At 55.7% G+C, this 10,884-nt stretch overlaps 2 protein-coding genes across 3 annotated transcripts; both read left to right on the forward strand.

The window, feature by feature from the left end:
* Window positions 1-48: 48 nt before the first annotated feature.
* PCNA (proliferating cell nuclear antigen) lies at window positions 49-4,321 on the forward strand. 2 transcript variants are annotated; one of them, XM_066337334.1, is made up of 6 exons: window positions 52-802; window positions 1,702-1,799; window positions 2,191-2,258; window positions 3,158-3,352; window positions 3,594-3,717; window positions 3,814-4,321. In XM_066337334.1, exons 1-6 carry the CDS (start codon window positions 582-584, stop codon window positions 3,894-3,896), a joined length of 789 nt encoding a protein of 262 aa, XP_066193431.1. In that variant the 5' UTR covers window positions 52-581; the 3' UTR covers window positions 3,897-4,321. The 2 variants fall into 2 exon arrangements, with proteins under 2 accessions (XP_066193432.1, XP_066193431.1); XM_066337335.1 differs by lacking the exon at window positions 2,191-2,258 and having other exon boundaries at window positions 49-802.
* Window positions 4,322-7,049: 2,728 nt separating this feature from the next.
* TMEM230 (transmembrane protein 230) lies at window positions 7,050-10,605 on the forward strand. The gene is made up of 3 exons (XM_066337321.1): window positions 7,050-7,217; window positions 7,600-7,722; window positions 9,426-10,605. Exons 1-3 carry the CDS (start codon window positions 7,119-7,121, stop codon window positions 9,564-9,566), a joined length of 363 nt encoding a protein of 120 aa, XP_066193418.1. The 5' UTR covers window positions 7,050-7,118; the 3' UTR covers window positions 9,567-10,605.
* The last annotated feature ends 279 nt before the right edge of the window (window positions 10,606-10,884 follow it).

Raw genomic sequence — 10,884 nt, forward strand, 5'->3', positions numbered from 1 at the left:
GCGAGTCATGGCCGCGCCCAGGAGTACCCCGATAATGCGCGGCGCCATGATGTGTGGCGCGAGTGCGCCGCTGAGGGAGGGGGCGAGCGGGCGCGCGGGAAGGTCCCCGGGCTCTGGGAGAAGTCTGAGGGGTTTGTCTTAAGGGACAAACGGCTTTGTGTTATGGCTGGTTTTTCCTCAGGACGAGGTGCCTGAGGAGAGGCGCGCCACCGAGCCGTCCGTACGGACAGGCGCCGTGTGCGGCACCGGCGCCGCTGAAGGGATCGGGCCCTTTCCGCCATGGCTGCGCAGCGAACCGAACGCGGGCCTGTGTGGCCCGCTCGGTGATTTGCTTCCGCCGCACGAGGAGGCGGGGCTAAGGGGAGGAGCTGCGCTAGGATTGGCCGGAGAGCAGCGGGGTGTTGTATGTGAGCCGCGAGGGGGTTGGGCTGAAGGAGGAGAGCCGCTCTGCTGATTGGCTGCTGCGCGGCGGAGGGCGGGGCGACAGAGTGCATAAAAGGGGCTAGGCGAGGCCCCGCGCTCATTCTTCCGTTTTTCCGCCGTTCGGTCTTGTGTGTGCTGCTCCCGCTGGTGCTGCCAAGATGTTCGAGGCGCGGCTGGTGCAGGGCTCGGTGCTCAAGCGAGTGCTGGAGGCCCTCAAGGACCTCATCACCGAGGCCTGCTGGGACCTGGGCTCGGGCGGCATCAGCCTGCAGAGCATGGACTCCTCGCACGTCTCGCTGGTGCAGCTCACGCTGCGATCGGAGGGCTTCGACACGTACCGCTGCGACCGCAACATCGCCATGGGCGTCAACCTGTCCAGGTGAGCCGGCGGCAGAGTCTCATCGGGCGCTGGCACGGGGCCGCCGAGCAGGCCCGGAGCCCGCGGCGCTGAGGGCAGCGGGGGCTGCCGGGGAAGGGGCTGTGAGGGGAGGTCGGGGGCCGAGCGGTGGCGTTGGCGGTGTGGGGGGTCCCGGGGGCGCTCGGAGCGCCCTCAGCCCTTCTCTCCCCGCCATTCCCCTCACGGTTCTCGCGCCGTTTTTCGCCGCGCGCGTCGCGGCCGTGACGTCACTACCGGCGGCGAGTGGCGGGAAAAGCCGGTGCTGGCGGGAGCCGCCGCCATGGCCCCTCCTGCGGGACACAGTGACAGCCTCCAGCCCTGCCGCTGGGAAAGTCCTTACAGAATTCCCGGCAGCGTCAGGATGAGCACTGCCAGCAGCTCAGGGAGGTGATCCTTCCTGCGCCGCTGTTCAGCCCTGGGAGGCGCTCCCGGAGGGCTGTGCCCAGCTCCAGAGAGGAGAGGAGGAGCTCTGAAAGCGGGTCCAGCGGAGGGCGACAAAGATGAGAGGCCTGGAGCTTCTCTGCTCTGAGGAAAGGCTGAGGGAGCTGAAGCTGTTCAGCCTCGGGAAGAGACTGCCGAGAGAGGGGAACTCATCCCCGTGTATAAATATCCATGGGAGGGGTCAGAGGATGGATCTAGGCTCTGCTCCGAAGGGCCCAGCCGTGGGACAAGAGGAACAGGCAGGAACCGATGCACAGGAAGGTGGAAGAAGTTTGTGGGTGACCAAGCACTGGAAGAGATTGGCCACAGAGGCTGGGGAGTGTCCCATACACCCACTTTTCCAACAATGCTGAAAGGAGAGCCTCTTAACTGTAATAGGCCATCTCCTGCTGCTCTGTCAGCTCTCAGCCCCCTGAGTCACCTGCCTTTCTCCCCTCCAGCATGTCCAAAATCCTGAAATGTGCAGGGAACGAGGACATCATCACCCTGAGGGCCGAGGACAACGCGGACACCTTGGCTCTGGTGTTCGAGGCACCAAGTGAGTGTTGGATTTGGGAGCTCATTTGTTACTGGGATGTGTTTAAGCAGCTCCATAAACCACAGGGATGCAGAAGTGAGGGAAGTGACAATGGATCCTGCAGGAGTGGGAGGGCCCAGCTGATTCTTGGAGCAGTCTGGCAATTGAAACTTCATCAACTTGATAAATATTTTAAGAGGAAGACTCTTAGGCTGCACACAGATGTCCTTGGCTGTACCCTTTGTGAAAGGCTGTTAGGGCATTCCCAGAGTTCCAGCTCTAAGGAAACAAAGGAAAATCTTAGTGTCATTATTGAGGTGGTTTTACTTGGAGGGAGTGGGGATGGCAGCAGTTACATTGATGTCTGTCACTTGTTGTAACCACGTGGTGTCACTGTGCTTTGCTTCTCCAGACCAGGAAAAGGTTTCTGATTACGAAATGAAGCTGATGGATCTCGATGTGGAGCAGCTGGGAATCCCAGTAAGTGACAACTCGGGTCACTGGTGGCACTGGGTTCCCACATCCTGGTTGGCACATTCACATCCCATCCTGTAACACAGCATCCTTTGGAGCACTGCACGAGCCTGGTGCTGGCTGGGTGTCACTGGGGGTGTCACTGGGAGTGCCCAAGGGTGTCACTGAGCACTCCAGGGCTGGCAGGGTGTCACTCTGGGTGTCACTGAGCACCCCAGGGCTGACAGGTGTCACTGTGAGTGCCCAAGGGTGTCACTATGAGTGCCCTGGGCTGGCAGGTGTCACTCTGGGTGTCACTCTAGGTGCCCCTGTGAGCACCCAAGGGTGTCACTGTGAGTGCCCCATGGTGTCACCGTGTGCCCCAGGGCTGGCAGGGTGTCACTCTGAGTGTCCCTGTGAGTGCCCAGCCCTGGCTGGCTGTCACTCTGAGTGCCCAAAGGTGTCACTCTAAGTACCCCAGGGCTGACAGGTGTCACTGTGAGTGCCCAGGGCTGGCAGGGTGTCACTCTGGGTGTCACTCTAGGTGCCCCTGTCAGCGCCCAAGGGTGTCACTGAGCACTCCAGGGCTGGCAGGGTGTCACTCTGGGTGTCATTCTGGATGTCACTGAGCACCCCAGGGCTGACAGGTGTCACTGGGAGTGCCCAGGGGTGTCACCGTGTGCCCCAGGGCTGGCAGGGTGTCACTCTGGGTGTCACTCTGGGTGTCACTGAGCACCCCAGGGCTGGCAGGGTGTCCCTGTGGGTGCCCCAGGGCTGGCAGGGTGTCACTCTGGGTGTCACTCTGGGTGCCCCTGTGAGCACCCAAGGGTGTCACTGAGCACTCCAGGGCTGACAGGTGTCACTCTGGGTGTCACTCCGGCTGTCACTGAGCACCCCAGGGCTGACAGGTGTCCCTGTGTCCCCAGGAGCAGGAGTACAGCTGTGTGGTGAAGATGCCCTCGGCCGAGTTTGCGCGCATCTGCCGGGACCTGAGCCACATCGGCGATGCCGTGGTCATCTCCTGCACCAAGGACGGCGTCAAGTTCTCTGCCAACGGCGAGCTGGGCAACGGCAACATCAAACTGTCCCAGACCAGCAACGTGGACAAGGAGGAGGAGGCTGTGAGTGCCTGCAGGGAGTGCCTGGGGGCGGTCTGTGCCGAGGGAAGAGTTTGGTTGGGGTTGGAAAGGGCCTTGAGCAGTCACTGAGGCAAGTCCTGCGGTGAGCAGGGACAGGGACGTGTCTCCCTCTGGTCTGTGGAGTCCCTGAGCCCCTCCAGGGTTGGCCTCACCCTGGGGGCAGCACTGGTGGCCTGAGCTGTGCTGATTCCAGGGGTCTGGAATCCCTTTGCTGCTTCCCCAGGTTACAATAGAGATGAACGAGCCAGTCCAGCTGACCTTCGCCCTGAGGTACCTGAACTTCTTCACCAAAGCCACCCCCCTGTCCCCCACGGTCACACTCAGCATGTCTGCAGATGTTCCTCTGGGTGAGTACCCGTGGTTCTGCCTGAGGAGGACTGGAACTCGAGGCTGGATTTTATCTGGGACCTGCTGAACCTTTTTTTTTTTCATTCTGTTCCCAGTTGTGGAGTACAAGATCGCTGACATGGGACACCTGAAGTACTACCTGGCCCCAAAGATCGAGGACCAGCAGGATGGCTCTTAACTGGAGCAGGACTGGGGGGATCTGCTCCTGCCTGGAGGCAGCAATTCCAGAGCCTTGGAGCATCCTGGGAGCACTGTAGCCGTGTCTTGTAGATATCTCTGTAAATATTTTTCAACTCAACTATTTTGCTATCCCGGTATCATTGGAAATAGGAAACCTGAGTTTTTCCAGTCTGTTCATGTACTCCCAACAATCTCTTGGATGCTGTCTGAAGGTGAAATTTCTTACTCCTTTCAGCTGCTGTTGGAGAAGAGGGGCAATATTTAATGGGTCAAGATGTTTCCTGGAGCTTTCCCTGTGGAGCTGTAGCTTAGGGTTGCTGTTTTATTACCCCACGAGTTTATGTGACCTTACTTCATTTATTTTTGAAGCCGATATTTCGACTGAAACTTGGAAAACGGAAATAAAGACTATAATTTCGTGGAGTTTGTCGTGTCTAAATGTGGGTGGGGGGGATCGATGCTTTTGAAGCCGTGCTGATGTGCCCTGATTCCCTCCTCTGAGCTCTGATCCTCTCCAAGGTGGGACAGAGGTGCCAGGCTGCTCCCTGCATGTGGCACTTGGGGACAGGGGTTAGTGGTGACCCGGCTGGAATTCACCATCCTCTCAAGGCTTTTTCCAGCCGAAGCGACTTGAGGCTGTTTTTCAGTAGATATTTTTGGGGAAGCTCTGCACTTCCGCGGGTGGGTAAGACACGAGAATCCTGAGGAGGAACCGCCTGAGCAGTGTCCCCGGAGGGTGACACAGGATGTCACCAGGTGGCAGCGCAGGCCACCGAGTGCTGCCCGAGGGACAATCCGTGCTCAGGGACAGCACTGTGCCCGGCCTGGGGCAGCACTCCCGCCCGTGTCCCAGGGGACACCCCGCGACAGTGGGACGTGGCACTGGGTGGGCTTTAAGGTCCCTTAGCACCCAAACCATTCCTGGATTCTGGGTTTAGACATTGATTTTCCGCTCCTATGGTTCAGGTTGAGCTTGTTGAGCTTGACCCTTGTTGAGCTGCTTCCAGATCCAGATTCCAGCGTCTCAGCTCCTTCCCCGTTCCTCCTCCAGCCCCTTGCTTTGAGCCTTACCCCAGCACCTGAAGAAAACACCTGTGAAGGAAGATCTTTCACCCTAAAGTTTGGGGGTTTTTTAGCAATTCCTGAGCTCTTTCCCGGCCCGAGGGTGAGTGCCTTAAACCCCCCGTTTTCCCGTGCCGAGGAGCCGCCGTGCTGCCGCAGGACACGGGGCGGGGGAAGCGGGGACAGCCGTGACCTGGAACGGGAACGGCGTCACCGGCATCGACTTCCCGGCGCCGCGGAGGACGGGCGGGGCGGGCCGCAGGTACCGGGGCTTCCGCGTGGATTCGGGGCGATTTGCGCCGAGTTTGGGGTGGATTTGGGGTGGGGACACCCCCCTCGTGTCCCCGGGTGTCCCCGCGGTGGGGAGGTGGCGGCTCTCCAAAAGCGACATTCCCGCTCCGTCCTGCGGGTGAACGCGGGGATTCGGGATCCCGGGCATCAGCAAACCGAGTTCGGGTTTCCCGGCGCTTCATAAAACGGGGTTTAAAGCACAACTGCCGCGTTAGGAATTTTGAATTTCGGCGTTAATCGTTCTGGCCGAGCTGCTCGGGCCCTCGTTATTTATTTGGCTCCCAAAAAAAGCATTAGCAGTGTGCTGGTTCCTGCTCTTGGACCGCGGTGGTGCTCACTTGGTGTGAAGCTCAGTGGAGCTGAACCTGGCCATTGAATTTGAGATCTGAGAGAATATTTTATATTTATATTTTATACACATTTGTCCTCAATAGCCTCTTTCTTGTTGGTAAATGAGGAAGGACAGGGCAACTTGTGCAACTGTAAAAATAAGAATAATTCTGAAGAAGCCGCTGAACAGCCTGCTAAATAATGGGGCAGTGGGTAAGAAAAGAGAACAAAATGAGGCAGAGTTGGGAAATCGGTACCTTTCAGAAAAGTTGGTTTATTCCGGCTTTTTCCCCACTTGCACATCTACCCTCAGGCACGTGGGAGAGCCTGGGGCTGTTTGGGTCAGGAGCTGAAAACCAAGGATGTGTGTGGAGCAGGGAATGCCACCCTGCAGGTGTGTCATTGTCCACGGGGCTGGAAAGGGGTTTATCCCTGTTGGGTTTTTGCTGCTAAAACAAAAGCCCAAAGTCCAAACGAAAGGTTCAGTGGCGGGAATTTCAGCTCAGAGGGGATTTTATAAAAGTCAATTTTACAGCAGGAGGAACGAAGCTGGGTGGGGAATGTGCCAGCAATTAGTGACGGGGAGACAAAGGGCTTCAGTTCCAGCGGAGAGTCAATATTTTGAGTAGCTGCATCACTTCTGATGCTAAAGAGTGTTGTGGAAACTGAGTTTTTATCCCTTCCTGTTGGCACCGCTGGAATATCTGCTTTTGTTCCCTTGGTTCCACACTTTCCCAGAAAATAAAAGCTCCATTGAGGCTGGGAGGTGCGGGGAGCCCTCCCCTGGGAATGTGTCCTGCTGGGAGAGGTGCCCGGTCCCAGCTCAGGATGGATCCCTGGGAAGGTTCTGGGGACAGCGTCTGGCTCTGATCCCTGTCCCCAGGGTGTCCCCCTGGCACTGGGACCCTGCTCCACACCCCCGGGGCTGTCCCTGGGGTTTGGTGACCTCACCATTCACACTCTGTCCCCTTGTCCTGCTCCCTCTGAGTCACTCCTGCTGTCTCCAGGACACCTCCATCTCATTCCAGTTTCCAGTGGGTTGGGTTTTTGTTGTTTTTTGTTTTTTTTTTTTTTTCCCCCATAATTTGCTCTCTTGCAAAATCTGGTGGTTGAAAAGCTGCTTTGTTTAGGTCTGGTTTGGATTTATTTGCTGGTGTCCTGTTCAGGAACAGCCGGAGCTTGGACATCTCCGTGCTGGCATCTCCTTGTGGAGTGAGAGCAGGGTCATACCCTGAGCCCTGCCCTGGAATTTCGATCTGGTTTGAAGCACAGGTTCTACCTGGACTCTAAATATTGTTGCAGCCGTATCCATTCTGTATTTTAGGCTTCAAATGAAACGCTTAGATCCTCTGTTGGAAAAGTTTTAATTCATGAAGAGGAACAGAGATGCCCTTTGGGTGGCACAGCCTCGACACGGGAGTTTCTCTTCAGAAACTTTTGTTCTGTGTGTCTGAGACTCCCCTCACTCGGTTTTGTCTCCTGTTTCTGCCCCTGGCCCTGCTTTCCAGGCTGTAGCTGATGCCCAGGCCCCCCTGGAATGATGCCGTCGCGGACCAATCTCTCTGCTGGGATCCCCAGTAGCAAAGTCAAATATTCCAAGCTCTCCAGCACCGATGATGGATACATTGACCTGCAGGTAAAATCTGGGGAAGGAAGCTGTAAAGCCTCGAGGACGGGCAGCCACAGCTTGGGCTTGCACAGGCAGCTGCTTCTGGTGCATCTGTGGTGGAGCAGCTGCAGCTCAGAGAGGGACAGAGCTGGCTGGGAGCCAAACCTCGGCCCTTCCCTCTGGAAAGTCCAAAGAGGCTTCCTGGGAACAAGACTGGGAGCAGGGGCTGGCTCAGCAGGGTCTCCACGGGCAGAATTTCCCTGGAGGGGCCATTCCAGAGCCCGGCAGCAGGGCTGCTGCAGCTCTTTAGCCCATGTCCCCTCTGCCAGCTGTGGGGTCACATCTGAGCTGTGGTGGGAGGGGAGCTGTGCTGAGCTCAGCTGTTCAATGCTTGGGTTTTTCCACGCAGTTCAAGAAGAGCCCACCCAAAATCCCCTACAAGGCCATCGCCCTGGCTGTGGTGCTGTTCATGATCGGGACCTTCCTCATCATCATCGGCGCCCTGCTGCTGGCAGGGTACATCAGCAAAGGGGTGAGTGCTTGGGGACACTTCTGCCACTGCACCCGAGCCCTCCCTGGCCATCAGGTGACAGGGAACAGCCTCACGTGGCACCAGGGCAGGCTGAAATTGAGAATTAGGAAAGGTTTGTTGTGGGAAGGGTGGGGAAGGCCTGGCACAGCTGCAGTGTGGAGTCCCCACCCCATGGCCTGTCCCCATCCAGGATGTGGCACTCGAGGACATGGGGCAGTGGTGACCCTGGGGATGGTGCTGGGTCATGGTTGGACTCGATGACCTTGAAGGTCTTTTCCAGCCTCAGGGATCCTGTGATTGTGTTCAGTGAAGTTCAGAGGCACAGGAGTGAGCAGGGAAGTGATTCAGCTCCTTTCCCTGGGATCCCACAGTCAGCCTGCCTGGGGCAGGCTCAGAGCTGGGCTGGGCGTCTCCAGGGAGGACTGAGTGTCCCAGGGGAGGTCACATCCCTAGAGATGTCACATCCTGGAGAGATCTCAGCCCGCACAGATCTGCAGGGACAGGGAGGAGCTGCCAGACCCCGTGTGGGGCATGAGAGCCCTTCCCCATCTGGCTGTGGTGGTGATCCATGGGAGGGGATCTGCTCCTGCAGTTCTGGGTGTTTCTCCCCTGACTCCCCGTGCTGTGGGCTCACGGTGGGCTGGCAGCTCTGTGTTATCTCTGTGGCAGCAGCAGCCTCTGGGCTCTATCAGCAGCGCTCCAGGCACAGATCTCTGGGCTCCTTCTTGGCCACACTGGCAGCTCCCAGCCCTGGCTGCACATCCAGGGGTCCCTGGTGGAGGACAAGGTCCCTTGAGGGCTTCCTGCAGCAAGGAGGAGATGCCAGGGGCCAGGATTAAAGGCTCAGTCTGATGAAAGCTGAGCTGTTTCTGCTGGAAGATGGGTTTTTATTTCTCTGCTTGCCAGGCTTTGGGGATGGATCACAACTGTGGCATGGTTTTGGTTCCAAGGACCTTAGAGCTCACCTCATTCCAACCTCATTCCTCACCCCTTCCCCTAGAGCAGGCAAGGTGTGAGAGGGAGGAGAGCCCCTCAGGGAAGGGTCACTGCCCCGGTGTTAAAAATGTGTATTATATCGTTGGCTTTTCGCAAATATTAACATGACTACCATATGTATAATTACACTGTATTATATTTTATTAGTAAGAGTTTAGAAGGGTAATGAGTGTGTATTTTCTGATTATACCAGAGGGTTAAGACTGAGGATGGTTTTTTGTGGTTTTTTTTTAATCTCTTTTTTGTAACATCTAAACCACCAAGCCGGAAGTTATGGGAGGGGGGGGTCACCTTGTGACCCTTCCTAAAAAACCTGTTAACTTCCTGTTTTCTCATCCAAATGAGAAAAAAAAAAAAAAAAAACAAACAGAGAACCTCAGAGGAAAATTTACTGCCATATAACCAGCCTGAGTGGAACCACCCACAAAATAAATCCATTAGATAAGATGATCGGGAATACTTAAAATTGATCAAGAGAAGAATGTTTGATAAACAGCTGTTGACTATTCAACACAGTGCTGCTTAAAGAGAGAAATCCTAAAAGGGTGAGGTGGGCTTTGGGCACACCTTGTGCCAAGCCCCCTCGGCCGTGAGGCTTCGCTTATTCTGTCTCCTAATTTATCTATTCTCTTAATTAAACTTATAAATTTTTTTTTTTTAAAAAAAAGAGTGTGCCTGGTTTCTCACGGCTGGTTGTGTCCCTGCAGGAGACCGACAGGGCCATCCCCGTGCTGATCATCGGCATCCTGGTGTTCCTGCCGGGCTTTTACCACCTGCGCATCGCCTACTACGCCTCCAAGGGCTACCGCGGCTACTCCTACGACGACATCCCCGACTTCGACGACTGACCCCGCTCATTAACCCCGCTCTAATTAGCTGGGTCAGGGCTGGGAGTTCCCCTGGACGCCGCCAGGGCACGGCTGATGTGTGTCCCTCACGGGGCGCAGGTTTTGCAGTTCGGGGGGTGGGGGGCTGCAGGCCAGAAGTGACCAAAAGGAATTGTAAAGAACTTGGGGTTCCTGGGATGATTTCCTCTCGGGGTTGCAGTATTCTGCTTGCTGGGAAGTTCTTCCTGGGTGAGGCAATCCAAAAATAGATGAGCTGGTTTTAGCAGCGGATGCTTGGTTTTTTTTTTTCCTCTAAGTGTTTCCTAGAGCTTATTTTTAACTTTCCATGAGATTGTGGTTGTGAGTTGGGTTACCTCTGCAGACAGACCACAGTTAAATTCTCCTTTTGCTCTCTGTCCATCAGAAATGCTTCCAAACTACTGGTTCCTGAGCTTGGCTGGAGTAGATAAAGTCTGCTGAGAGGGGGAAAGCAGCACTTGCAGGGAATGATTTCCACACAGTGCACTTGCTCCACGGCTCCCTGTCAGACTGCCCAAGCTCATCTCACAAACACATCTTCCCAAGTGAGCTTTCCCCGTGGCACTGCTTTTGGCAAAATCCACTTATCCTTCACAAGGACTGGGGTTGGACTTTGCTTGTTATTTAAACAACCAAATGGATAATTGGAGAAGGATTGGAATCCAGACTCGGGTGTCTAAATACCAGAACTCTTGGGCTTGATGAATATGGGTATTAGAGACATTTGAATTCCAGCTTTCTGTCTTTTGGAGTCCTTTTGTCCTTGTGCAGATAATTCGCTGTGCAGACCTGCCCAGGCCAGTGAAGAGAAGTTCTCTGTGTAGTTTGTGCTGAACAAACCCCCTCTGGATTGCTTTGCCAGCTCTGCTGATGTGTCATTCAGGGAAAACAGAGTGATGACTCCACTTCTGTGGGGTAAAACCTGGCTGTCTCCTGAGCTGGGGTGTCTCAGTGTCCTGGAGAACGAGCAGTGATGCAAGTGGATGCATTTACCATGAATAAAGTTCTATATTCTCTGTAACCATAAGTTTGTCTTTCCCAGCTTCACAGGAGTCAGAATGCAGTAAAAACTGTCCTGAGCTTTGGCTGCTGTTGCCTGCAGCCCCCAGGTGCTGCTGCAGTGAGGGAGGCAGCAGCTCTGGAATAGCCCCGGCAGGTTCTGTGTGCACAAAGCACTGACACAGTTGTCACCTGAGCCCCAGGTGGGCTGAGCATTGCAGGAGGAAGGGGCAGGAGTGACTGACAGTGCAGAGCAGGCCCACTGAGGTGCCTTGCTCTGAACATACCCCTAGAATTGCCT

This window comes from Sylvia atricapilla, chromosome 28 (genome assembly GCF_009819655.1).
Source record: "Sylvia atricapilla isolate bSylAtr1 chromosome 28, bSylAtr1.pri, whole genome shotgun sequence".
Lineage (NCBI taxonomy): Eukaryota > Metazoa > Chordata > Aves > Passeriformes > Sylviidae > Sylvia > Sylvia atricapilla.

Coding starts and splice junctions, on each gene's coding strand:
- PCNA (XM_066337334.1), top strand. CDS start 582: ATGTTCGAGGCGCGGCTGGTGCAGGGCTCGGTGCTCAAGCGAGTGCTG. Junction 803..1,701: donor ATGGGCGTCAACCTGTCCAG/GTGAGCCGGCGG, acceptor TCTCCCCTCCAG/CATGTCCAAAATCCTGAAAT. Junction 2,259..3,157: donor TGGAGCAGCTGGGAATCCCA/GTAAGTGACAAC, acceptor CTGTGTCCCCAG/GAGCAGGAGTACAGCTGTGT.
- TMEM230 (XM_066337321.1), top strand. CDS start 7,119: ATGATGCCGTCGCGGACCAATCTCTCTGCTGGGATCCCCAGTAGCAAA. Junction 7,218..7,599: donor ATGGATACATTGACCTGCAG/GTAAAATCTGGG, acceptor TTTTCCACGCAG/TTCAAGAAGAGCCCACCCAA. Junction 7,723..9,425: donor CAGGGTACATCAGCAAAGGG/GTGAGTGCTTGG, acceptor GTGTCCCTGCAG/GAGACCGACAGGGCCATCCC.